The sequence below is a fragment of the Dicentrarchus labrax genome, unplaced genomic scaffold (genome assembly GCF_905237075.1).
Source record: "Dicentrarchus labrax unplaced genomic scaffold, dlabrax2021, whole genome shotgun sequence".
NCBI lineage: Eukaryota > Metazoa > Chordata > Actinopteri > Moronidae > Dicentrarchus > Dicentrarchus labrax.
Genome location: NW_026136701.1, coordinates 1,171,567 through 1,198,695, shown reverse-complemented (window position 1 = coordinate 1,198,695; position 27,129 = coordinate 1,171,567). Strand labels below are relative to the sequence as shown.

The following is a 27,129-nucleotide window of genomic DNA, read 5'->3' as shown; positions in this document are numbered from 1 at the left end:
GCGATACACTGAGACAGGAAAACTGTCATAATATAAAGAACACACCACCAAATGCATAAAATTGTACTTTATCCATGTATTTTCATTGTATTTATCGCAGTCCCTGCAATATCCAACACCATAGCCCTCAGTTTATTTTAACAACACTGCTATGTAGTGGTTGGAGGTTTAAACACAATCAATATAGTATCATATTTTTTTATATTTTCTTACAACCCTAGCAGTAATAAAAAATAATCTCAATCTATTATTATTATTATTATTATTATTATTGTTGAAATAAATGCCAATGAATTTTACTTTATTAAGCACCACAAAATAATTATTCAACCCTCTTTATGAAGTTATCACTTTGTATTAGAGCTGCAACGATTAATCAATTAGCTGTCAACTATTAAATTAATCGCCATCGGATTTATTCTTTTGAGTAAATGTTTAAAATTCTAAATTCTCTGATTTGAGCTTCTTAAATGTGAATATTTTCTGGTTTCTTTTGTCCTCTATGACATCTGAATCTGTAGTTGCAGCCCTACTTTATATAGAAATGCATTACTGAATAAGAATACATTATTCTGTTATGCTGAATGCATACACACAGAAGATAAAGGGCACTCTGTAGGAAAAACTAAATTAAAGTGATGTGCTCTATAACTGATTCCCCTTTCCATGCTGAGTGGGAATATAATAATAAAAAAATTAGTCATTTCCGAGCTGACACTCTGCCCACACTCTTACCATTACCAGTTGGTCTTCTTGAATTAGAAACATGCCTAGGATCTGCTTGTCCTCTCATCTTCAGCCACAGGCGACAACTGACTCTGGCTCCTCTGAGCTCACAACTTCTTAGTCAGGCGGAAGATAGAGAGCGCATGTCCCAGCCAAAAATGACTGCACCACGCAGCACTTCTGACATCACTCGAACCTTTTAGATTTCATTTCGGCCGGGATAATTGTCGGCCAGTACAGCCACCACCGCATGAGCCTCCATGCCTTTCCTCCATGGCAACCCTAATTCCAGCTGTGCTAGAGCCGACTACATATGCAGCATCTAGGGGGCATTACAGAATGTGTTGGGGCGGTATGCAGGGGCGTCGTGCATGCCAAAATTCTGGAGGGGGAATAGGGCTGCACAAATAATTGAAATATTAGAAAAGTCCAATATGCGAATTGTAGCGTGATAATGAAGTACTGTAGTGCTGCAGAGATGCCCTGACTACAAATCTTGTTCTCCAGATTTAAGAAACAATTTTGATTATAAATTTGTGATGCAAAAAATAATCATTCCCACACGCGTCCAAAATCATATCGCATTATCTGTCAAAATAATCAAAATATGATGTTATGAAGTTTTTACCATATCCTGAAGCCCTAGGTGAGGCACAATTAAACTGGGGGCATGGTGGTCCTTTCCAGAAAAAAAATATATAAAACTTCACGAAAACAGTTTTTGTAGTTCAGTAATCACCAAATTTATATTAGGATAAATACTGTATATATTTAGAGATTTTCATGTCAATTATTTGTGCTGTTCTTCTACACTGCTGACACTAAATCTTGTCTACTTTCTCAAAAAATTCAAGGGGCATAAATTCCCATAAAAAGAATGTATCCACAATGCACATGTAATTCACAGAACACATCCACAGTCCGTGCCACCTTCCACTTTGCATTTATTATTCAAAGGGGTGTTACACTAGCAGGGGCGGATCTAGAGATATATTCATGGGGCCTCCAGAGGGTGGCATGGAGTCTGTAAGGAGTGGCAAAAATATATGCTGATTTAATCGCAAACACACATTAGGAATATAAAGAAAATATTAAAATGATTGTATTGCAATATAGTCACCTTGCTTAGAGTATCTCAATATAGCACAATATATTTAATCATGATACATATTGTATTGCCAGATTATTGCCAATACACAGTCCTTAATCAGAAAAGTGACTGGAGGGGACTGTAATTAGTCAAAGCCAATTCAATTTCTTTTGAATAGAAATACCTAAAAGGTGGCAATAGAAATGATTTTATTTCTTTGGACATTTATCCAAATATGTGTATTTTTTCACAGAATTTAAGCACGGGTTCTAATATGTAGCCATAACAGAATATTAATTTATGTGTTAATTTCTGTTGGCGGCCAGCCCGCCTAGATACAGCCCTGTAAATTGGGGTGAAATGCATGTTTTTGCACCTTTGTAGAACCAAACCTGACTATAAAATGATCATAGCTACATATTAAAAAAAAACAGTAACAATAAAAAAAAATAATCCACGTGCCCACCAGCTTGAAGGGACATGTCAGCACTGGCTGTATGACATGGAGCGAATGTCACAGCACATCTCTGGCAATTTAAGGCCACCAACCCAAACCTTATCTCATTCAACATTTCCGTCAAGAAACCCATTCAAGCACACAGAGCCCCACTGCACCTCACCGCTTCTGGCTTCTTGTCAACATTATTTCCTCCCACAAAAAATGTTGGCTAGCCGGGCGTTTGGCTAGCTGTCACAGCGTCAATCAACCCCGAAACTTTCACCTGTATTGGAATTAACAGGGCGTTGCGTGTTGGCTATGTGACAAATTACTCAGGGTTCACTCGAGGATTTTTCGCCATATTTCACGAGACATTGTGTTACATTAAGATTATTAAACTAGCAACGTTGAATTAAATCTGAAAGGCGACAACAGCCGCGTGAAACCCCCCACGCGCGAGAATGGCACGTATCAGTGCTACAGCACTTGCATGAACGCCAATGCAGCACGCGAGCGTTAATGATGGCTGTAACGATACAAACACCGTTTCAAAGGGTCATTTTTCATCACCGGTGCTCTGTCTCACCGGTGTGACTCATTCGTGAAGAAGCAGTGGTGGTATTGATAAGCTGTTGAGTCTTGAGTCCGTCACGCGTTTGAACCTGAATGTATGAAACGCGGTCCGGTGCCCAGCTTACCTGTAGCAGTTCCTCACACCATCGCTGAACGGAGGCACCGGCTGCTAATCCAAAAGTACGTTTCTGGAAGCAAGGCGATCACAACACAGTCACCGCTGGAATGTGTGTATGTGTGTGTGTGTGTGAGAGAGAGAGAGAAAGAGAGTGTGAATGCGGGGGCATCAAGTGGCGCAAGCCTGCGGTTCGCGGACTGCGGCAAGTTAACAGAATGACACCGGAAAACAGTTCAGTTTGCTAAACAAAATAAAAGCACGCACACTTGTGTGGCATAAGGCAAAAATATAGTATGGAAGTGAATGACTGGAAAATACTAAAGTTCTCACTCAATTGACTTCAATTCTAGGTGTAGTTGAAATATATAACTTAAAAGCTGCAGTGGGTACGTTTTATAAAATATTTTTTGTCATATTTGCTAAAATGTTCACTATATCATGACAGTAGTACTGGAGACAGATAATCTGTGAAACAATCTGGTTCTTCTGGCTCCTCCTTGGGCTCCTAATGGCATTTCAAAGAAACCACCGGCCTGAACATAAACAGCTGATCGGGGTGAGGTCAGAGGTCAAGGGACCAAATTTAGCCAAACTTTAAAGCAATTTTTATCCCCTCCTTCTTCATGCCTCTGTGGAGTGGAGAATAATGGGGTGGCACTTGGGGTGGCCAATCAGATCTCAGGGGTGGCTTGTGCCACCACAGGGATCTGGGCATGCACCTGCATGGTAATATATTGGTTGGTTTTTTTTTAACACAAAATTAAAACAGAAAACAATTAAATGAAGTCATTAGGAATACATCGAAAAACTGGGATGATAGAATAAGTGAGATATGACGAAAAGTATACCTTTGGGGTCTGAGGGTATCCAAGTCAGCAGGATAAGAGCCAATTAAACTTTTCACGTCATTGTTCCAAACAGTGGAACATAGTGTCTTTATTTACGCACTACCTGCTCAAGGTTAGCTGTGTCAGTTTGTTTATGGTAATTTGATTAAACAGAAATGTAAGAAATGGACCATAAACACAATATAAAGTAAATAATATAGATATTCAGCTACATTTAATACAGGACCCCTCTACAACCCTCAAGATTAGGTCAAAAAGAAGGAGTTCATATTGTGTCAGCGGTGCATATTACAGAACACACAGCCCTAACAGTCTATGGCCTATGATTCACCTCTGACCCTCTGATACGTTATGCTTAATTTGAAAATAAGGACTTTACTTTGAAGGAAAATCGGAAGTAGAATGTTGTACCTGCAGTGGACTTCACTCTGGTCGATTCATGCAACTGGGAGAAGGAGAGAGGGAGAGAGGAGGATGTTTCTTCCACATGTATCCTGTAAGACCAGAAATGGAATCATTGTAATTCATTAGAGTTCATGTATTCATGTGCATGTGTGCTGTAAAAGGGGGAAATCCCAATAATAAGTACTTAAGGAAAGGCAGTAATTTACTTTCACATCTTGCATTAAGGGACTGATTGAATCTCCAAGCATCATTTTCGCTGCTGGAAGAGATATTGTCAAAACAATAAAGATAACTTTGATTTTATTGTATTGAAATATTTCATCCATCTTTATCTTCATGGGAGTTGAGGATTTTCTGTTCCCAACCCAGGGGTCAGGATTCCCACTAGGGGGTCGCCAAAGCTTCCGGTGGGACGCTAGGCCTTCTTGATTTTAAGGGTGTAAGAAAACTTAAAAACTATATACAGTAGGCCTATATCTTTATATTCTACCATAATTTATTTGATTTCTTTGAAGACAACTAACTTAAATTGTTATTTTTAGAGTTTAGATTATTATTTAAGAAATACATTTTGAAGACCTGAGCACAAGCTATATTCACAGAGCCTTAACTCTGATAAACAGCCTCATCCTGCATTAGAAAAGTTAAAACAACCAAAGAGCTAATGGAACAATGAGAACACAACACTGAATTGAAGTATGTATGAATGTTTAAAAGTTTAAAGAAACATCATACAAACAAAATTGTATAAAAGGTACCTTAAAATATCAGGAAAATCTTGTCAGTGTATTCATTGATAGAAATGGGGTCTGTGGGGTCTTTGCTGTTCACCAGCAAATGGACTGCAAAATATTGTTGAATGAAAATATATACATATATATATGTCAGTCTCAAAGAGAGGCAAGATTATCAGAACTGAAGGGGTTGACCTACCAGAGGGCAACATAGGTGATATCCAAGACAGCTACATGTACCTTGGTATCCCACAGGCTAATGGAAACCATGAGGAAGCCGCAAGGAAGTCAACCACAACCAAATACCTCCAGAGAGTAAGGCAGGTCCTGAAAAGTCAGCTGAATGGCAGGAACAAGATCCAAGCCATCAACATGTACGCACTACCAGTCATCAGATACCCTGCTGGGATCATAAGCTGGCCAAAGGAGGAGATAGAAGCCACAGATATCAAGACAAGAAAGCTCCTCACCATGTACGGAGGGTTTCACCCCAAATCCAGCACCCTGAGACTGTATGCTAAGCGGAAAGAGGGAGGCTGAGGACTAGTGAGCATCAAGGCCACTATCCAGGATGAAACATCAAAAATCCAAGAGTACATCAGAAAAATGGCCACAAAGGATGAACTGCTAAGTGAATGTCTCAGGCAACAGAAACCCGATGCAGAGGAGTGCAGAAGAAAAAGAAGAAGTGGCTGATATCGAGAAGACCAGTCCAGCACATAATAGCAGGGTGTAAAATGCTAGTCGGTTCAGCGTACATGGAGAGACACAACCAAGTGGCTGGAATAGTGTACAGGAACATCTGTACCCAGTATGGAATAGAAGTACCCAAATCCCAATGGGCCGCACCACAGAAGGTGGCTGAGAATAACAGGGCCAAGGTGCTGTGGGACTTCAGCTTCCAGACTGACAAACAGGTCCTGGCCAACCAACCGGACATAGTGGTGGTAGACAAGGAGCAGAAAAAAGCGGTGGTGATAGATGTGGCCATACCAGCAGACGCCAACATCAGAAAGAAGGAACACGAAAAGGTTGAAAAGTACCAAGGGTTGAAAGAACAGCTGGAGCAGATGTGGAAGGTCAAGGCGAGTGTGATCCCTGTGGTAGTAGGAGCACTCGGGGCAGTGACCCCCAAACTGGGGGAGTGGCTCCAACAGATCGCAGGAACAACATCAGTAGCCTCAGTCCAGAAGAGCGCAGTCCTAGGAACAGCTTAGATACTGCGCAGAACCCTCAAACTCCCAGGCCTCAGGTAGAGGACCTGAGCTTGAGGATGACACAGATACCACCCCAAGAGGGTGAGAGGGAAGTTTTTTTTTTTTTTTTTTTTTATGATTTGTATTTCAAGTTATATTTCATGTGTACCTAAACTGTTATATCCAGCCAATATAACCATCCTCCATTCTCAGAAATAAAAATATATACATCCAGATCGGTTTCCGAAGCACACTAAATTCCAGTAAATTTCACTTTACAGGTTCATTGAGGAGTTGCAGCAGTTAGTGTCTATTCTGTGATTATAGCAGGGTTGGTAATGTAACGAGGCATTTAGCTCAGGGAGTGCTAATGACTGAACAGTTCACGCAACAATCAGCACTTCATTATGCGAAGCAGTAGTCACCTGAAGTGTGAATGCTCTGTAACGGCTGCATCTGTGTCAGCAGTCATCTAAATTAAATATTCAGTTAGTATTCCAAATAAAAGAATGCTAGATTTCCTTGATGAACAGGGTTAAGTAAAAATCTACCTCTCAGAGCACAGCACTACCACCCACCAAGGATGTTTTCACATTCATCTGCTGAAAGTGGAAAGTTTGTCTGTGCTCACTGAAAAGCTGATTTTAAGGGGCAGCAGGATTAGGGACACCCCAATAGTTTGGAAGTCAATCCTGGTCCAGTATGCAACTTGTACAGTGTGATGTAGAAACCTGAAGCCACCAGTGCACATCCACTGAGAATGGACTTTACAGTGAAGTAGGAGACATCTTGGTCCAGCAGGAAAACTTTAGAAACAAACAACATTTGTATATTCTGAAAGGAATGGAAACATTAGCACCAACACCACCAACAGGGAACTGGCTCCATTCTGATTCAAACACCTAGTTTTGAACTGTTCTGAGCGTTTCGACCAAAAATAAATTGGTTCTGAACCTGAAAAGTTGGTTCCCAGCTGGAACCAAAAATATCAGGTTTTCCTTGGGAATCAAAGTGGGTGTGTTGATGTTGATGATGCATCCAGTAACAATGGGTCCACTCAAAACTGGTGGAAAGGCGGGCTGATTCACTAGATAGCACCAAGGTTCCAAGAATCTTGAACTGATTTGGTCAAAAAGGGCCTGAGGGACATGGTGAATCCTTTACAGGACCTGTAGGCAGGCAGGCAGACTGAACCTGAGCCAATGAGACAATTGAGCTTCACAGGCACTAAAACTTTAATTAACTTTAATTAATCAACAGTTTCCAAGTTTCCTCATTGCTGGTGGGTGAAAGATCATCCTGTCGTATCTTATCAATCTTTTCAGCCCAACAATGGAAGGCTGCTGTTCCAAACATGCTAATGTGTGTGTGTATTTCAGTGGCCGTCTGACAGCACAGACTTGAGTCATAATGTCACCTTATGAGCCCACATTAAGCATTACAGTCTCTGATATTTCACTATTTCACCAACAATAGGTGTTAATATTTATGTTGTACCAACTATGACAATCAACCCAAAGCGGTCAAAATTAAATGAACAAATAAGACATAAATAATAAATATACAGAAGAACAGACAAAACATAGTATAACCACGAAAGCCTGACAAACTCAAATTCATTTTTCACAATAACAGAATTTACTAGATCTCATTTTTATTTAATTCCAGCTGTTTTATGTTCTTCTTCCAAAGTCTGTTTTTATTTCACAACACCAATTTTCCCAACGACAGTTTTATTTCATTATGTCACTTTTATTCAGGCCAGTTATGTGACTGGCTGTCCACTTATTCAGACCAAAGCAATAGCAACAGCCAATAAAAACAGCTTGAATGACAGCATTACAACCTGCAGTAAACTGTATTGATGAATAACATTTAATACAAATAAGCTGGGGTTTCACATTTTATTGGATTATCTCACAATTTAATTCTTATATATTTTGTTTGTATGTGTTTATATGATGATTTATAATTAATTATATTATTAATTAACTCTTCAGCACTTTGGATGTCCATATTCCTTCTCCTGAAGAAATGTCACATCTGTCTTCTCTATCTGAAGTCGGTCCCTCTGTCTGCTGCTGTACCAGAAGCTCCTTCAGTTGGCAGCATGTCCTATCACAATCTATGCATATGGACGTTCACCTGCACAAACATGTAGTCTCATTTCTTCAAGTTTGTTTCATGCTGGTACAAGAATTTCCATCATGCTCTGAGGTCTGCTCATCCAGTGAGGGATCATATGGGTTTTAGTGAGATCTTTGCAGTGTTTGCTGCACAAGCCTCATACCATCTGAGTATGGCATTAGTGTGGTGGGAACCCTTTTTTTTAAATTTTCTTCCACCATGTCCAGGTCTGAGCTGGCAGGCAAGAGGAGTCACTGTTGAGATTAAAAAGGTTTTATTTGCCCAAAAGTGGAAAAAAAATGCAACAACAGTTTTGAACCCAATATTTCAACTAAACACAAATTATCTCAGGCAGCAAACTGGGCTTACATGTGTGATGGTGGATTAGACAAACACAGCAGCGCAGGACAATGTGTTAGTTAATTAGTTTCTCTTACACACTTCACAACCTGTTCTCATTCCCAGGCAGGGTGTGTCCAGAAGAGGGACTTGGTCCTTGACATCTGATTGACCACACCAAGTGCCACCCCGTTATCCTTCCCTCTTCCAGAAGACTGTAGAGGCTCTGTTTTAGAGCTAGAGTGGAAAAGGGATCCTTGCCCTCTAACCTCAAGCTATCTGAATGAAAATGGGTTCTGTGGGTATCAAGTCTCCCACTTTATGCTAATCCCATGCAGTTTTGGGCGAAAAAGCAGTTTATTGAAATATTTCTGCAGACTGGGGTCCATAAATAGTGTTGGAATTATATAAATTGCCCACACAGGCAAAAAAGGTCTGAACAAGCCCCTGTTTCTAGGTCGTCAAATATAACCACGAGCAGTGTTCAGTTAGTTCCAATTTGACATGGAGGCTAAACTTTGTAATTAGAGCAATAGCAATGTCACATGATGCACACTGGCCCACAGCCCTTGTGAAATAACTGGTTTCACTATCAGAATTTGATCCATTTGGTTCAATAACATTAAAGTCTAGAAGAGCCACACAATTAAAGTATTTTATCTCCATTCAAGTTAGCGGAGTGGAAGGTGGAAGTTTTTGGTGCAGTATGTAGTATGAAGTAAACATTTTTAATATGTCATGTTTATATACACATCACTGATGACTGGGTAACACCTCTGACACAGCCACCAAACAAGAGACATGTCGTTTACCTGGAAGATTGAACGCGCTACAGCTCTGCTTTAGAGGGCATCTTCAGCACTGCTAAGTCAGGATATAGAAATTAGAACACTTAAAGACAAAGTGTTAACTGTACAGAAGTCAACTAAATGTGCTACAAATATAAACTGACATACTATCACAAACTGTAAGTAAACTATGAGCATGGTGTAACAAACAAAAGCTACTATGTGTTCTCATGTATTTGATATCTGATGTAAAATCTATGTAATGTGCATAAGGTCAACAGAAACTAATTGAAGAGAAAATGAACTATAAATTGTTAACAACAGAGACTAAGACTCTAAGTTATATGAGTGCGTAAATCAGTGTGTGGCAGCCGGTGCAGTCATCACACACCAAATTAGATAAACAATGAAAAACAAGACCCCCCAAGTCCTCAGCCATGTAGTCCAGATTTTCCCAATCAGGAGAAGACCTGAATGACAGACACTATCTACACTATCACGATGGATCCTGGACAAGAGACTGTCAGAGAATGAACACCAGAAAAAGACATTAGTCACGTTTCTGTTCAAATGTATTGCAAGCTTGACAAAATTTCGAGTAATTTGGCAAAAGAAAATATGAAAGACTGTTTGTTTCCATCCACTGAGATTATTAAGAGTTTGAGATTAGTGGTAGGCAGTGCCAGCTCTCCAGTCAGCTCATGTTACTTAAATTCTCACTATGATTTCATCTCCTATAAAGAGCATTATCTCTTTATTTGAAAAAAAAAAAAACATATACAAGTTTGTCCATTCTAGGCTACTGTAGAAACATGGCAGTTCAACATGGTGGACTCTGTAGAAGAGGACCCACTCTTTCTGCAGATAAAAATGGCTCATTCTAAGGTAACAAAAACACAATGATAATTATTATCAGGTGATTATACACCAATGAAAACATACCTATGAATATTATATTCCATTTCTAATTATGTATTACAATAGATCCTCCTAAATGTTACACACTGAGACCAATGTGCTATTAACCTTATTATTGAGCTTGTAGGTCAGTGTGTATCTTCATTACTACAATAATACATTAAAGCTATAATCTGTCACATTTTCCAAAATGTCTATGAACTCTAGATTCTATATGTAGTTGAGTTGTGTACTTACATTATCCCAAATGTTTCCAGGAATGTTCAAACTCAGCAAAATCTGTAATTTCACCAGTTGCCTGTCAGTGGCGTCATATCCCCTTTGTGCATGTGTCAGCGTTGTGGTTGTCTGCCAGAAGCTGTCATACATTGACTGTTAATCCAGTCTGAAGCCACATTGTTACCATCCACTGTTTAGATCTTGGTGCTTTTTAACTCTAGATTTGAACCGGATGAAGGATTTTAGTCATTAGACGTCTGGATCTTAAGTTATCAGAGAAACAAGCTGAGCTAATGTTGGCAGCAGCTCGGCTCGCAGCCCCTCCGGGACGTCCTTAGTCTGTCCTACAGTGTGGGAGAAACAGTGATTTTTAAGGTGGAACTGCTTTATTCAGTGTTTTTAGTGGTCTGTTTGTTTTGGAGATGAGGAGACCTCTGAGGATAATTGGGCTCCTGGTAGAAACCTCCTGTACCATATATTTATATTTAATTTTTATATCTATAATCCATGCACCTAAATTAATCATTTCAAACTGAAAACACATACACTGCATCAGTGGATTTTCTGAGCCTTTGTGTACAATTTGTTGTATATGGCAAATGGTCCTTTCACACAATGATGGCAAAGCCCAACAAACAGTAATTAACTCATTCACACACATTCACTCAGTGATGCACAGCATCAGGAGCAATTTGGGGTTCAGTATCTTGCTCAAGGATACTTCGACATGCCGAGAGCTGTGGATCAACAACCTTCTAATTAGTGGACGAGCCACTTTACCTCTGAGCCCCACTAGTTTACATTAGACATGAGTTGATACTGGCAATCCCCTATAAGAATCATGTATTTGCAACCAATTTGATATGCATTTAATACTTGCTACAGCCATTCTTATAAATGTATATATACATGTTTGATCATATTTTAATATCTGCATGTAATAAATATATTAAAAGTTACAGTACGTTTTAAGTGATGCTTAAAGTATAAATTATTTCTCCTCAAAGTTTGGCTTACTGATGAAAGGAAACAATTCCCCTGCCCACCCTGCTGAAGACAAGGTCAAAGGCAAGCAGCCTCCAGAACATAACCAGATAACCAGAAATGAAAGGCGGCGAGTGACACGTCTATCTCTTATTGAGTCACAAGATGGCAGCAAATAACTGATGTCTGACTGAGTTGGTCCATTACAGTACAGTCAAGTAACTGTCATAAATATGACATGTTCTATCCTTAGACCCTCAATTCAGATAAGGAAAAGCAAGATTCTTTAAGTAATTAGCGTTACTAAAGATAAAGATGAACTATTACTATATTATTAGACATACATGTACACAAATGTCTACAAATAGTACCTAGCTTGGATGATGATACTTCACATTTAGCCTGTGTAAAGGTGAAACAAGGCAAGTTTATTTGTGTAGCACCTTTTAATTAAACATGCTTTACTTAAGACATTGAGACCAGATATAACAGAAACACCAGGCAATATAGAAATACACATATAAATATGATTTTAAAATAAAAGAAAACTGAAAAATTAAATACAGAAAGGTTTTAAGGTGTGATTTTAGGAAAACAGAGTTGACGTTTCTGGGAAAGTGTTCCAGATATGTTGTGCATACAAAATTATGTCCATGTTTAACATGTTCATTTGATGGCCATCACAGAGCTGTGGAAAAGAAGCACAGCAAAGGATTTTATTGTCTGGACCTTTGGTTTACCCTGATATCCTGTTTGATTGTTGTTAGTTGAATTACTATTGCGTGGTAACGCAGCTGAAATTGCAGTTGAGTGTGTCAGTATGAGAACTGTTCACTGCCAACACTCCTGATCCCACCACCAGATGGGACCAAAGGCAGGAATTATCACATTGTTTTGAAACAACCTGTATGTTTATGGTGAACAGAGAACATGAAGCCAATGCCTTCTTGCCTTCAAAATGTAGCTGATTAATGTCCCACAGACTTTACTGGCAATGTCAATGCTGGATGCTTTTAATTCTTTTTTAATCCCCAATCCTCATTGAGTTACAAAACCAGCTCAAGACAAAAAATAAAAAGAGTCTCCTTAGGGCTGCAGGACCTCCCAGGAGCAAGTCGAAGGTGTGAAATCCTCTTTTATTTGAAATAAGAATATATTCAAACTCTTTATCATCTGTTTTTGCTCAGAGTTATGTCTTACCTAGGCATGCCAAATAAGCCTATTGGAAAGCAGTTATTATATATATATATTAATATAAAATATATTTTAAAATTGCTATGCTATGACAATTGACAAGCTACGAACTGTCTGGTAAAATTATTAGAAAGGTTATTTAACTTAAGTATTTACAACGTAGGGCTTTATGCTACTCATAAAAACAATATATATATACAAAAATTATACACTGTGAATTTGATTAATAAGTCATTAAAACAAGTAAAATTAAAGATCCCCTCCAGACATGTATTAGTACATGTATACAAATAGTCTGCTGGGAACAATAATGTATGTCTAAATGATATTTTATTCCATAAAAAAGTACAACTTCCACAAAAAAATCCTCAAAAAGAAATCGCCTCCTTCTACCTCATTAAAACTTCCAGAATCTCTGAATATACAAATGTTGTTCATTTCTAAAGTTTTGCTGCTGGACACAAGATGTCTCCTACTTCACTGTAAAGTCCATTCTCAGTGGATGTGCACTGGTGGCTTCAGGTTCCTACATCACACTGTACAAGTTGCATAAAAAAAAAAAAAATTATTTGAGTACAAATAACTTAAATATTTGTTAGGGTAACTTAAGGTAAATTAAGTTAAGTGTACCAATTCCCTTCAGTTAATTAAACTTAAAACTAGTAAATATATGTATATACAATCATTTGCAGCATTTCGCCAAACTTTTATTTTATGTTTTCTACATTTACATTACCTGTCAAAACATCTGACATTTTACAGTGAATCGATTATCAGAGTGGTAGTCAATTAATTAAATGTAAATCAAGTAGGCTATATAATTAATTACAGAAGTAACAATTTGTTACTTCTGTAATTAATTATATAGCCTACTTGTTTTTACACTTTGGGGGATCATTAAGAATCTGACATATGAAAATTTTAAGAACTGAAATAAAAATAAACTTGAAAAATTAGAGAACTACTTAGAGAAAATAAACAAACGGAACAAACTGAAATTATATCACCAATACTTAAAATACTGCACAAATTTAAGTTCGGGCAAACCACTGAGTTATACTTCAACTGTTCATTTTGAGTTAGCTTTTATTTATGGGATTGAGTGACTAAACATTTTTTGGAAGTTAAAGTTATGTTAACTTACTTCTTTTATTAAGATATGCTGTTATATAAGCCAATAATGTTTTCTGACAACAGTAAACAATAAAGCTTATTCCAAATGTTCTTTAGTATGTTTAGTGTACAACCAGTGGTGTAACAAAGAATTTAGTCTGATCAAGCGACAATGAAACTGTGTCCCAAATGACCAAAAAATCTCACTGAAAAATAGTTGAAAAATGGTGATCCACGTTTGTAAAATGTATCATCCACACTTCACAAGATAGAATTATAAAAACAATCCCAATATACCTGAACTCTAAATATAAAAACAAAAAAAAACATATTCATTAGGAAGCCAATAACTGATATAACTGAAATATTTTCTTTTAAATTGTAAAGGTCTTTTTTCTTTTACACCTGCTACATCTGAGTACCATTTTCTAACCTGATGTTGTTACATGCTATAATCTATACATTTTCAGAGCCTGGCACTATAAGAATTACAGTAATTACAGTGACTGGAACTCTTAATGAAAAATTAAGTAATTTTATTTCTGTGATTTTTTTTTTTACAGTTACTTGATCTTTATGGTAAATAGAAATGCAGTTAAATTACTGTGAAATTTGACTGTGTAGGATCATGTATTTGGACTGGCTCTAGTGCTGGGTGGTATCATAGTATTTATTTTACAGTATATTACAGTACATATTACAGTATTTTTATTTAATTTATTTTTTGCATGAAAGAGTGTTTATTTTTTAAATTGTAGATTCACTTTCTAGCCTTCTTTTTCTTATTTCTATTCCACCTGCTAAGTTACATTTTAGCACCATTTAGGCTACATGTTGGTAAAACTGCAACATGAATGTCCTGTTCTGTTACCATGGATACAGTAAACTGGATTTACTGAATGCTAAAGAATAGCTCTTAATTTAATTACTCTGAGGCAACAGATTATGTTATATAGAACACCTTTTATATAATATTTCAATGTATTTATGTATTTTTGTCCACAGTAGAAGAAACTGTCATTGGAAAGAGTAAGTCTGCTTCCACCAGTGTGTGTGTGTGTGTGTGTGTGTGTGTGTGTGTGTGTGTGTGTGTGTGCTTTGACCAGTTTGACTCATGGAATATACCCGATGAAAAGATGATTTTTTTTTACTACTGTATTTGTGTTTATGTGTGTATCTTTACAGGGAAATACTAATACTTATCAGTAAACACAAAGTTGTGGTTGGGGGGTGGTTTGGAGGGTTTCTGCTTCAAGACCTTAAAAAGTCTCTGTCCGGCCCTGCAGAGAGCCACAGGCATGCACGCAGCATGCCGCATGCAGCCTTCATAAGGCCGTACAGCAGGAACTGGATAACCAGGATCAATCAAGCTGGCAGGAGGTGAAAAGAAAATTTGGATTTCAGGATATTGCGAATAAAAGCCTCGCATGAACCTGCACTGATCCTGGAGCAGCCGAGGGCAACGCGGGGTGTTAGGGTATGATGGATGCGTGTGCGCGCATCGGGGACTAATCCATCTCTGCTAGGAGAGAGTCAGGGAGAAAAAGCACCGCAGCATCCCTTCAGCAATCTCTTAATATTCCGAAATAAAGGAGCGCAGAGGAGGAGAAGGAGGAGGAGGAGGAGGAGGAGGAGAGCTCCAGGAGAGGAGAGGACGGCACCATCGCATCTCCAAATGGGCTGCACTGTTCTCCTTATTGACCGGCCCGCTGACGGACCGGCAAGCCAAACCCACCGGAGTGAGGGCTGACAGAGACTATATAAAGGCCCGCAGCGAAGTTTGTCAGCGGATGCGCCTCTTCTGCCGAACTGCAAACTGCCTCGGATTAACCATTCCTTTGTGTTAACAGGATAGCACACTGTAGGAGCAGCCATGTCTCACGGATGGGGATACGGACCGACTAACGGTGAGGATCTCACAGCATCCAGGATGAGCTGGGTGTCCAGGTGTCTGTGTAACAGGTTAACAACATGCTGATACACACTAAACTCAATTTTGCATTATTAGTTCAGGAAGTATACCACAGTCATCAGTTGGCCTTTTCTCAATAGCACTGAAATTACTTCAGTAAAATAACTCAGTTTTAAACTTATTCCACTGCATACAGGAAAACAATCTCTACATTTTGATAGTCTTCCACTGCAAACATTACAGTAACTGCTAGGGGAGCAGAATTAATTCAAATATCATCCAAATTGCAAGAACCTGCAGTTTTTTGATAAAGGTGTACAATGTGTGACAAACAGCATTATAATGAAATACTGTAGTTCTGAAGAGATGTTCTGGCAAATCTTGTCCTTTAGAGGTACAGACTGCCAATTACACATCATTATGATTTTAAATGGGTTTTTTTCAGGGAAAATTATATAAGTGATGCTGAAATTATCATTCCCACACTGCTGGCTGGAACTTTACTGTACTTTATAATTTTACAGTTTTAACATTTCTACTTTAACCAAAATTAGGCCAACAGTAAATATTAATCACTGTGTTTTATATTACAGTTACATGATCTTTACTCAACTTAAAAGTTGAAATACTGTGAGTTATTCTACAGTAAGCTACTCGTCAGTTAATCACTATGAATTGTAGTTTGTTTGTTTTTTTTACAGTGTAGGCTCATGTAGTCTACATATGACAAAGGACAAACTTTTTCCTAAAGTTAATTTTATTTTTAAATTTAAATTACCCCAACAGCATTTGGACTAGTTCTAGTGTTGAGAGTTATGACCAAAACATGTGTATTATGGTATTCATTAGGATTCTGGAGGTTTCACTGTATTTCGCTGTATTTTTTATTTTATTTGTTTGTTTTTATTTTTTGCATGATAGGTCCCTTATTCTTCTGTCCTCACCCCATAAAAATATGCAATACATACATATGACAATGTTTATTGTACAAACTGTTAACATTTCTCCCTTTTCAAAACAAGATATTTTAAAACAGTTGTATTAACACTTCAAACTGACACAAAATACTCAAAGCATTTCTCAAATGTTCTATTGCCCAAGAAACAAATGAGTTAGAGGAATTGTTTCAGCTGTTTGCCAGTATGGCTGTATATTAGAATATCATATCATAGAATTAAATATTGGCTACTGGTTCATCTGGTATATCACCCAGCACTAGCTACAACATTAAAATGCTACACATTAATGCATCAGTTATTGGAATTTTTTTCATTATACTGCAAAAGAAAAAGAGTATATTTTTAAATCTGGAACCTTTACTATGAATGGATAATAATTATTTGAGGTTTTATGTGAAGGATCTAAAAATAGCTTCTAATAAGGCAACATATGTGAGCATAGAGGACAGCATTCTTTGCTGTAGGTGGTTCAATTGAATTACATTTATTATATTCTTTACTCAATAACAAATGTGAGGTACTTGTACTTTACTTTAAGTACTTTGTTGCTTAAACAGTGATGAAAGAGACCATTCTGCATACTGACTTTGTTTGGATAGTTTAAGAACACATTTCTAATAATATTTATTGTTATATCCATTTTTCTTTTACTTTCAGTGAGTATTTTTTACACTGTAGTATTATATTTTTTAATATAATAATACCACAGTTAATGATTGAATGGATACTCTTGAATGTGTAATCTTTATTATTTATGGATTATTATTTTGTTCATGTGAAGTATCTGAATACTTCTACTACTAGGATGTGAAACAGATGTGAGGAAAAGAAAGGAGAATTATTACATTAGATAAATCTAGTGGAGTTACTTTAAAGAGGTTGGCGTGGAGGTGCTCCACTCACAGAACATAACAGACCATGACAAAACACTGATTGTGCTATTAACTTATTTATTATTGTAATATGTGTTTATAGGACCTGATACATGGGGAGCCGATTTTCCTGTAGCCAACGGGCCCAGACAATCTCCCATTAACATTGTCCCCAAGGAGGCCCAGTACGACTCCTCTTTGAAGGCTCTGAAACTCAGGTATGACCCCTCCAATGCCAAGGGCATCCTCAACAACGGACACTCCTTCCAGGTGGACTTTGTGGACGACACAGACAGTTCCAGTAAGTGTTGGACACAGAGCCACAAGGAGACATTTGTTCATCATGCACTCATACACATCTGTAATCTTAGTTTTTGTAACCCACCAAAAATTTATTTTTGCTACACTACAGGAAGATATTACATAATATATGATGATATAACATAATGTCTAGGCTAAGTTCCAGTAAGTATTAGTATTAGTGAACTTTATCTGGCTATCTGGTTTATGCCTCCACCCATGCTGTGTGTACTGTAAGATAAGAGCGCGTGATGATGTCAGCGCTCAGTTAACCCCGATCAACCTCGTCATTATCTAGAGGTCAACAGGACATCTGCACCACCTCCCTCTGCTGCACTGTCACTGCTCATTCAACCTTCATATAGTGCAAATAATAAAAAAGCACATCATTATGAATCAACTAAATCAAATCAAAAATTGTTATTAGTTGTTAAACAAAGATTCAAATAATATGTACTCTGTAGTCATTACTACATTATTACATGAGTATTGAGTACTCATGGGTCAAACCACACCCATCTTCGAACTCGTCCACAGACATATAAACATCTGGCAAAGTACTGAAAACCACCTCAGTGGTAGTTCACGCTACAGTGGTGTCTAGTAGTGTCTCCAGGACCACATTTTGTCATGATGACACACACACGGACTCACAAGGTGAAAACAATACCCCCCACACACTGTTGCAGCTGGTAACAATAAAAGCATTATTGCATGGTAATACTCCCAACATATTATTATTACTGACTGTATAATAATGTGCACATTACGGACGAGCATTTATTTACCCCAGTCTTGATGTTAAATGTCTAATGATTCTGTTGTTCTGTCCTCATCAGCCCTGACTGGAGGTCCTATTTCTGGAACGTACCGTTTGAAGCAGTTTCATTTCCACTGGGGAGCCAGTGATGACAGAGGATCTGAGCACACTGTTAACGGCGTCAAGTTCCCCTGTGAGGTACTGGAACTACTGGAGTTTGAATGGGGACTGAAAGATTAGAAAGTTTACCACAGACACAATTCATGTTATGGAATAAATGATGAGGTTTATGGTGGTGCTGTCCTCTTTGTCAAGAGGCTTACGTACAAATTCTAAAATGCTTCTTATAATTTTTCACATATATTATTTTAGTATTGGCTGGTTGGTTAGGTTTAGGCATGACGAGTGGTGAGATGGCAAGAAACAAATTTCAGGGTCAATCAGGCAGAGTAGGGGTGGGTCTTCCCATTATGTGAGCTTGGCAAAAGTAATTCAGTTATTCATGTTATAAAGCTATATAAAAATCTATGCTTGTCTTTTCAACATTGATTAGCCTAGCACCTAGCATATCTAAGTAAAGGAAATGAGAAAACTGACCAAGGTTCCAGAAAAGGCAGGATTTGTGATGGGTCAGTTCATTGTTTATCCTAATCATTTCTGATTCATAGTTGCTTATTTTTGTCAAAATTATTTTTTGTTGTTTGCATTCATTCATTGATTAGACCATATTTGCGCTGATAGCAGTTTCTTCTGTGTCATTTTTTTTAAACATCCACATTGCTGATGAAGATGACACACTGTGTAGTCTCTGCCTCAAAAGTCAAATTTTGCCTCTTTTTCTTAGCTTCACCTGGTGCACTGGAACACTCAGTACCCTAGCTTTGGAGAGGCAGCCTCCCAGCCTGATGGACTCGCTGTGGTCGGGGTGTTTCTCAAGGTGAGTCATCTGTGACTGCAGACTAGGCATGAGAAAGTACTACTAAGTATACGTGCCCTATGGAACCGTGTGCAGTTATTGTAAATAAAATTGTGTATGTCTGTGTTGTGCTCCAGATTGGCGCTGCCAATCCCAGGATTCAGAAGGTTTTGGATGCCTTGGATTCCATCAAGACCAAGGTAAAAACTGTCCCAGAATACACAAAACATAGCTTTCTTGAATACAGATGTGTTCATATAACAATTTAAAAGATTGGGAAACTAACAACTCCAACTTTCCTTCCTTCTTCCTTCCTCACTCCCTCTCTTGCTTTTCCATTCTTCCAGGGAAAGCAGACCACCTTTACTAACTTTGACGCAAAGACCCTTCTTCCTAGTTCTCTGGATTATTGGACCTACGATGGCTCCCTGACTACACCCCCCCTGCTGGAGAGTGTCACCTGGATCGTTCTCAAGGAGCCAATCAGCGTCAGCCCTGCACAAGTACTTAACCTGCTTCACATACGCTGACTTTCTTTACCTTCAAAAAAGGGTCATTGTGCAAGAAGGATTTGTTCACTATGAAAAATGTACAATATACGATTTACCCCTATTGTGATGCAGTACAATTCAGCAAGATTTGATTGAACGAGATACGATGCGATGCAATAGAATATGCTATGCAAATATGGTACAGATTAGGGTTTAGCGAGGTGTAATGGTGTACTCACTCGTCCTTACTACAGAAAGTTGGATTTTTGGTTGTGAAAACAGATTGAGAAACAGAGATTTACAGAGGAGGAATTAATCTAAACATAAAATTATCATAATATTTCTAAATAAAAAAGGCATAAGCCCTCTATTAATAATTATATATAAACAAACTGGATTTTTTGGGGGGGCTATTATTGCGTTTATGATAGTGACAGCCGAAGACAGACAGGAAAGGGGGGCAGAGAGAGAGGGGATGACACGCAGCAAGGACTCAGCCTCGGTACATGGGTCGCCAGCTCTACCCACTGAGCCAATAAACTGGATTTTAACAAAGCATCCCAAGTTCAGCCCAAATTGTATCCAATGCACACTTTTCTAATCGGATGTGAATTGGTTACTCTTACCATCCCTATTATTGTTAATATCACAGGCCATAAAATGTGAAAAAGATGTGAGTATGTCTATGCATCTATGCTGTATGCATCTTGTTAGTCTTGTGTAGCTTAAAATAAAGCGAGGTCTTTAGTACACCGAAACACTTTCTTGGACAGCCCAATACACCAAAGGTCAAACAGTATATTTAAGGCCACAGTGACATTTGTTTTAGCTATCACTGTTTTGAGATTGGAAGGCTGTTCTGCAGCATATTCCACAGTAAGGTAACAAATACATGTAGTGTTGAACTTTTGACAGCCAAACAACTGAACCGAAGCCATAGGCGGATTAAACACTAGATATAATATAAATATAGGCTTGGAAGGTCATATGGTATGTGTGTTTCAGTACATGTGTTTATGTACATGAACATGCACACAATTGCCTGTGTGTATTTGTGGCAGTCCTAAATACTGCCATTTTTCTAACTGCTGGTTTGTGGGTTGGACATGCTGCTTCGGTACAGCTTTCCAATCACGTAGTCTGGTGAGACTGCTGCTGAATGCTCCAGTGGGAGGTTTTTTTGTCATATTTGGTGAAACTTTCACTATATTCTGACAGTGGAACAGTAGTTCCTTCGGTTCGTTGTAGTGCTTCTAATACCATTTGCAAAAATCCCCTGTGCCTGAATGAAAACAATCAATCAGAGCCAAGACAGATAGCTGAACACTAAGTCTCATTCCCAGGACGTCAAATACAGATGCTTTGTGACCCGGGGAATGAGACTCAACAATCAACTATCTTTAAGCCTCCAACCCAAAGTGTCTTTATATTTTTCTTGGTTCTGATTGGTTGTTTTCGTCCAGGCCTTGTGAATTTTTGCAAATACTAATGGGAGTGCTAGAACGAGTCAGGGGAGCCAGATGTTTTTGCAGATTATCTGTACCACTGTCAGAATACAGTGAAAATCTCAGCAAACTTGACAAAAAGTAATTTTTATTAAAGTTACCAACTGCAGCTTTAAAATCAGAAAATAAAAGTGTTGAGCCTCAGGGAGTCTGAGAAATGTCTGAGAAGAAAAAAAGGCAATCAGTTTCTGCAGAATTAAGACAGCTGTTATCTCTTTTTATTTTTATAATAGCCTCATACATGCTTTAGTCTTTGATTTGGCAATCAACACAGGCTGGAAGTATTTGTGCATGGTTTAAGGAGCCAGAATGTCGGTTCAAACATTGTCAAGGTCAAGAGTGTAAGAAGTCATATCATGCTTCAGAGCAGGGTGGGTCTGAGCCCAGTGTCTTCTGTTTCACTTAGATTACACTGACTGCTCATATCTCCAGTAAGCAATTTGCACTCTATCTCTTTTACATAATTAATACTGCTCCACTGTACCTTTATGTGACATAAGGGTGGAAGCTAGAGGGGTTAAAAAATGCATGGCCACCCCAGTTTGTCAAATGCTGTCAAATTTAACAAATCAATTTAGATTAAGTTTAAAAAACATATTAACACATATAATTTAATGACCTACTATGGCCACATTTTAGACTGATAGGCTTAAGTTTGGAAAAAATGTCTGAAGATTTGGAAATGAAATAATGTATTTCTTATGCCACCTTTAGATATTTTTATTCAATACTTTACTAATGTACTACAATATAGTGTTAAAATATCTGCATTTGTTGACTTTTCTGTTTGTTTGTGATTAAATCAGTCTATATTTCTGCCACCCCTTAAAGTCGCCATGCCACCCTCTGGACACCCCATAAATATTTCTCTAGATGTATTTCTCTCCCTGCTCTTAAGGTTTAGTGCTCAGTTATCCCTCCCCAAATAAAACCTAGATTGTTATAATGAAAAGACATGCTTACATAAAGAAATCTGTCCTTTCTGCAATGTAGAAATGAACGCACTGATACAGTACAGTACAGTGCAACATGTACTTTGCTATGAAAGAGTCACTGCTAGCATTGCTGAGTGAGCCTGATGAGGGAAATTAAATCCAAGCTCACTAGCTAGCTAAAGGCTAAATGACTCTCAGAGGAGTTGTTGTTTATGCCATTCTGCTGCTTTAGTCGTTTTACTCACTCATACACACACACACACACACACACACACACACACACACACACACACACACACACACACACACACACACACACAGCCAGGCCTTTCCACCTAACATGTAGGCCTTCTCATGGTTCCATTAGCTCAGTGTTAAGAGGGTTGGTTTGTTTTGCAGAGGTAAGTGGAGACTGCTTCAGTTGGTGGACAGTTTGTATATCTTCAGAAGGGCTGTGTTTTGCGTCACCATGTGCACATGGGAGATAACCACCACAACGGGAGGGTGTGTGTGTGTGTGAGGTGGCTGCCCCTGTACAACACTGGGTTGAAGATAAACTGGAGCAAGTGCAGCAGCATATTGCGTTAAATATCACATTGCTGCTGGTAGTTTATCATTTAACATAATCCAGGTAGTCCTTCCTTCCCAGGGACTGTGCATTAATAGAGTAAACAACATTGTGTTGCTGGTCCCTTTTCTCATACGCACTTTGATTTGACCAACTGAGGATACAAGAGCTCATGGGAATGTTTCATCATTCTGGTTCCTATGCAACAGACTCTGTGTTCCATTTGCATTAGAGAAAATATTTGTTTCTGATTTGAAGGCAAGTGTTTGTTACGACGGAGTATTAGGGCCATTTTTTGGTGGGGAAATTACGAGAATAAAGTCATAATATTAGGTCTGCGAGAATAAAGTCGTAACATTACAAGAATAAAGTCGTAACATTACAAGAATAAAGTCGTAATATTGCGAGAATAAAGTCGTAATATTACAAGAATAAAGTCGTAACATTACGAGAATAAAGTTGTAATATTACGAGAATAAAGTCGTAACATTACCAGAATAAAGTCGTAACATTACCAGAATAAAGTCGTAATATTATAAGAATAAAGTCGTGATATTACGAGAATAAAGTCGTAACATTACGAGAATAAAGTCGTAACATTACCAGAATAAAGTCGTAATATTATAAGAATAAAGTCGTAATATTATGAGAATAAAGTCATAATATTAGGTCTGCGAGAATAAAGTCGTAACATTACAAGAATAAAGTCGTAATATTGCGAGAATAAAGTCATAATATTACAAGAATAAAGTAATAATTTTATGAGAACTGCCAGCCTGTTGGCTCAGCCAGCAAAACTGTTTAACGACAATATTATCAATACGTTCGTTTACCTGTTGACTGTACGGTACGACTGAGACAAACAGTGGCTGCTGGGCTCAGGCTGAGGCTGCTGTTTGGTTGAGCTGCTCACATCAGCTCTTGATAACTCTATCGAAGCTTTTTTCTCATTGAAAGGATTACATTATTCTCGTATTATTACAACTTTATTCTCGTAACATTACGACTTTATTCTTGTAATATTATGACTTTATTCTCATAATTTCCAAAAAAAAACAAAGAAGAAAAAAGAATTTCTTAGTCTGGCCCTAATACTCCGTCATAGTTTGTTAACAGAAAGGGTGAATATCATGTAATTTTCTTTGTACTGTAGGCTACATATGATCACAGATTCTTGTTGGCAGAGTCTGTTATATTAATACAGGTAATACACATACTGTGTTTAAAAACGTATTTTTCTGCTTGTATTTGTTTGGATTCGGAAAGCTCAGTTCAGCTGAATTCTCTGGCCCCACTGTAGATATGGTCCCTCCAATAGCTATACTATATACAGGGTCGATGAACAGTAACATAAACCTCACCACAACAAACCTCAAAGACACAAACACACACACACACACACACACACACAGAGCCTCTCTTAGGGGAGCTGCTGGCCCAGCTACAACACACAACATAGCAACTCGGTCTCTTCTAGTGACTGTCATAGCTCTACCAGACTCCAGAGACTCAGAGAGTCTGACAGTAGCTGCTGGTTGGTTGGCTCGGATTACCAGCACGTTGCTGTTGATGCTTTCACTATGTGAACCTATTGTGACATAACCCATTGGTTTGTGAAGTGCCGAGTTTGCCATTATGACCATCGCCATGTTTTTTTCAGAGCCAGCAAAAGTGATGTACTCTGACTAGCTTCATCATTAGCTAATGTATTTTTCAAGCTGCTATCAACTCATCAATATGCATCTAAATGTACCTCTAATTTTAAAAACCTTTCACTCTTACAAACTCAAACTGAACAGTCAGTCCAGAGATCCACAGCCACATGAGCGCCATCTTGTGTGTGTTTGGATATGAATTGCTTTTAAATTCTAGCTGTAATATAAAATTAAAAAGCAGGTTGCAATGGAGATGTTAGAAACAACACATATAATATTGTGCAAATGCATTTGCATTACATTTCATGTGACTCAATCCATGTCCTGTCTCTCCTTCCTCATTAGATGGCCAAGTTCCGTAGCCTCCTGTTCACTGGAGAAGGGGAGGCTCCATGCTGCATGGTGGACAACTACCGGCCTCCTCAGCCTCTGAAGGGTCGCCAGCTCCGCGCCTCTTTCAAATAAACCCTGCTTTGTCTTCATAGCTTTCTAGCCCCTTTGCTTGTCGTTCCCTCCCGAACCATCTTACTCACCTTGCTCTCCATATGCAGTCTTTACTTATCTTATATTAGCCCTATTGACATCAACTTGAAAAGTAGAATGAAGACCCATCTGCTTACACTTTCTGTGTCAAAGACTACCTGGATGTATCTTGAATAAGAGAACTTTAAAAGTGAAAAATGTAAGATTTGTATGCTTTGACACTTTTGAGACATAGGCCCTGTTTATACTTTTCATTTCAAGTGTCAACAATCCAGATTATGTTTTGGACAATTTTATTTACATAAGAATGAATCATATCAATGAACTACAAGCAAGACAAATGTTTTATCATCTTCACAGCTCTAATCAGCGCTGCTCCCTCACCCATACAGATTATTCGATGGTTGAACTGATCAGGACTCAAAAGCTCCAGCAGCCTTATATTTAATCATATGTGTGGAAATGGCTGGAGCTGGGAACAATGGCTAATTTTATTGTCAATTTATGACAACTATTAGACAACAAGATTTCCAAAAAAAAGTTGCTATATTTACAGGTATGAATATATATAACATATTTTATGCTGATGTTACTCGTAAAAAGTAAATTTTCTGCTGATTAGTGATGTACTGAAACTGTCACAACTACTACCAACATTCTGGCCCCTTCTAGAAGTGGAAAGTTATGTCTGTGTTATTATAGGAAATGTCAGTATACATAAGAATTTCAATCAACAGTAATATACTTTTTGTTAGCATTAGTGAATTGAAGTAAAAAAAAATTACTACTACTTAGGCAACTGTATATTATGGGATCATGTGTGCCATGTACTACAGTTGAAGAGCACACCTAGTGCCTCTGAGGCAGATGTAGGACTAAATTACATGCATTTCCATACATACATATCCATCATATATCCTTGTTTGAAAACGAAGGCCTTTATCCTGAAGCTTCTTTCTATGCATTCCATTGTGTTGTGACAGCTGCTCAGATTGTGAAAGCTAATGTTTTTATTGATGCCTCATTTTAAGACAAGCTGAGTGTGGATAGACGTTTTCAGTGGTGACTACACAGTTGTGCACTATGCAACTAGAGTTTCAGACGTACGATCACCTCATAAAGGTTATGTTATGGAATGCTCCAGTATGTTAGGAAGGACCCAGTATTGGCAGATGGTACAGCCTGAGTCCACACTAATGTGTGTAAATAGAAAATGTGTTGTCTTTTTCTACGTTGGGCTTCCATTCCAACCCCACTGACACATCGGCTTTGCTGTGGTCATTGATTAAGCAAACTCATCCTATCAGCAGTAAGTGTCAACTCCATTTTTTATATAAATTATGACAACTGAACTACCTATCACCACAGTGCATTAAACAACATCATGTAAGACAGAGCTGTTATGTAAGAAAGAATTTAAAGGATCAATTTATGGCTATACATTAACACAAGCTGCAGTATCGACATAGGTCATAGAATTTCTCATTAAATATTGATATTAACTAAACTGAGATCAATGGCAGGTATATAAGACCAGCATAATGTGACTCTTTTAGCTCTTAATGGTATTGAAATTGAAAGATTACTTTATGCTATAAAAATTTGCTTTCAGAGTGTGGCTATTGTGAAACAGCTGTAACCCTTTAAAGTGTGTCTCTTTAAACTGCTGTTAAATCACAGATGGAAAAATGTTTTGTGTGAATCCGCCATGTCTTAATGGAAAATAATTTTTATCAATAAAAACTCAGAACTTACAGGTTTTCCAAGTTGTCCTTTTCGCACAACTCCCAATCACGTACCCCCCGGGGTCGCCGAACACCCCAGTGTGTTTCGCAATGTTTCTATTAATATTGCCGCAATAATACAGCACAGAAATATGATTTAGATACTGTCTGAATCTGACTCTCCACTTCCAAGTCTATATTTTCTGAGTAAGAGTGTACGTGATTCACACAGCGTACT

The 27,129-nt window shown here is 38.1% G+C and overlaps 2 protein-coding genes across 4 annotated transcripts in view; one reads left to right on the top strand and one right to left on the bottom strand.

The window, feature by feature from the left end:
• LOC127369612 (disks large-associated protein 1-like) overlaps nt 1-3,143 on the bottom strand; it is a 152,260-nt gene extending 149,117 nt beyond the window's left edge. For all 3 annotated transcript variants that reach the window (XM_051411178.1, XM_051411171.1, XM_051411195.1), the window contains exon 1: nt 2,954-3,143. The gene's annotated coding sequence lies outside the window, so the exon portion shown is untranslated. The remainder of the gene's footprint in view (nt 1-2,953) is intronic.
• A 12,407-nt stretch (nt 3,144-15,550) lies between these two features.
• On the top strand, nt 15,551-26,921 carry cahz (carbonic anhydrase). The gene is made up of 7 exons (XM_051411951.1): nt 15,551-15,718; nt 17,658-17,855; nt 18,694-18,812; nt 19,459-19,551; nt 19,668-19,730; nt 19,878-20,033; nt 25,030-26,921. Exons 1-7 carry the CDS (start codon nt 15,685-15,687, stop codon nt 25,147-25,149), a joined length of 783 nt encoding a protein of 260 aa, XP_051267911.1. The 5' UTR covers nt 15,551-15,684; the 3' UTR covers nt 25,150-26,921.
• Nucleotides 26,922-27,129: the final 208 nt, after the last annotated feature.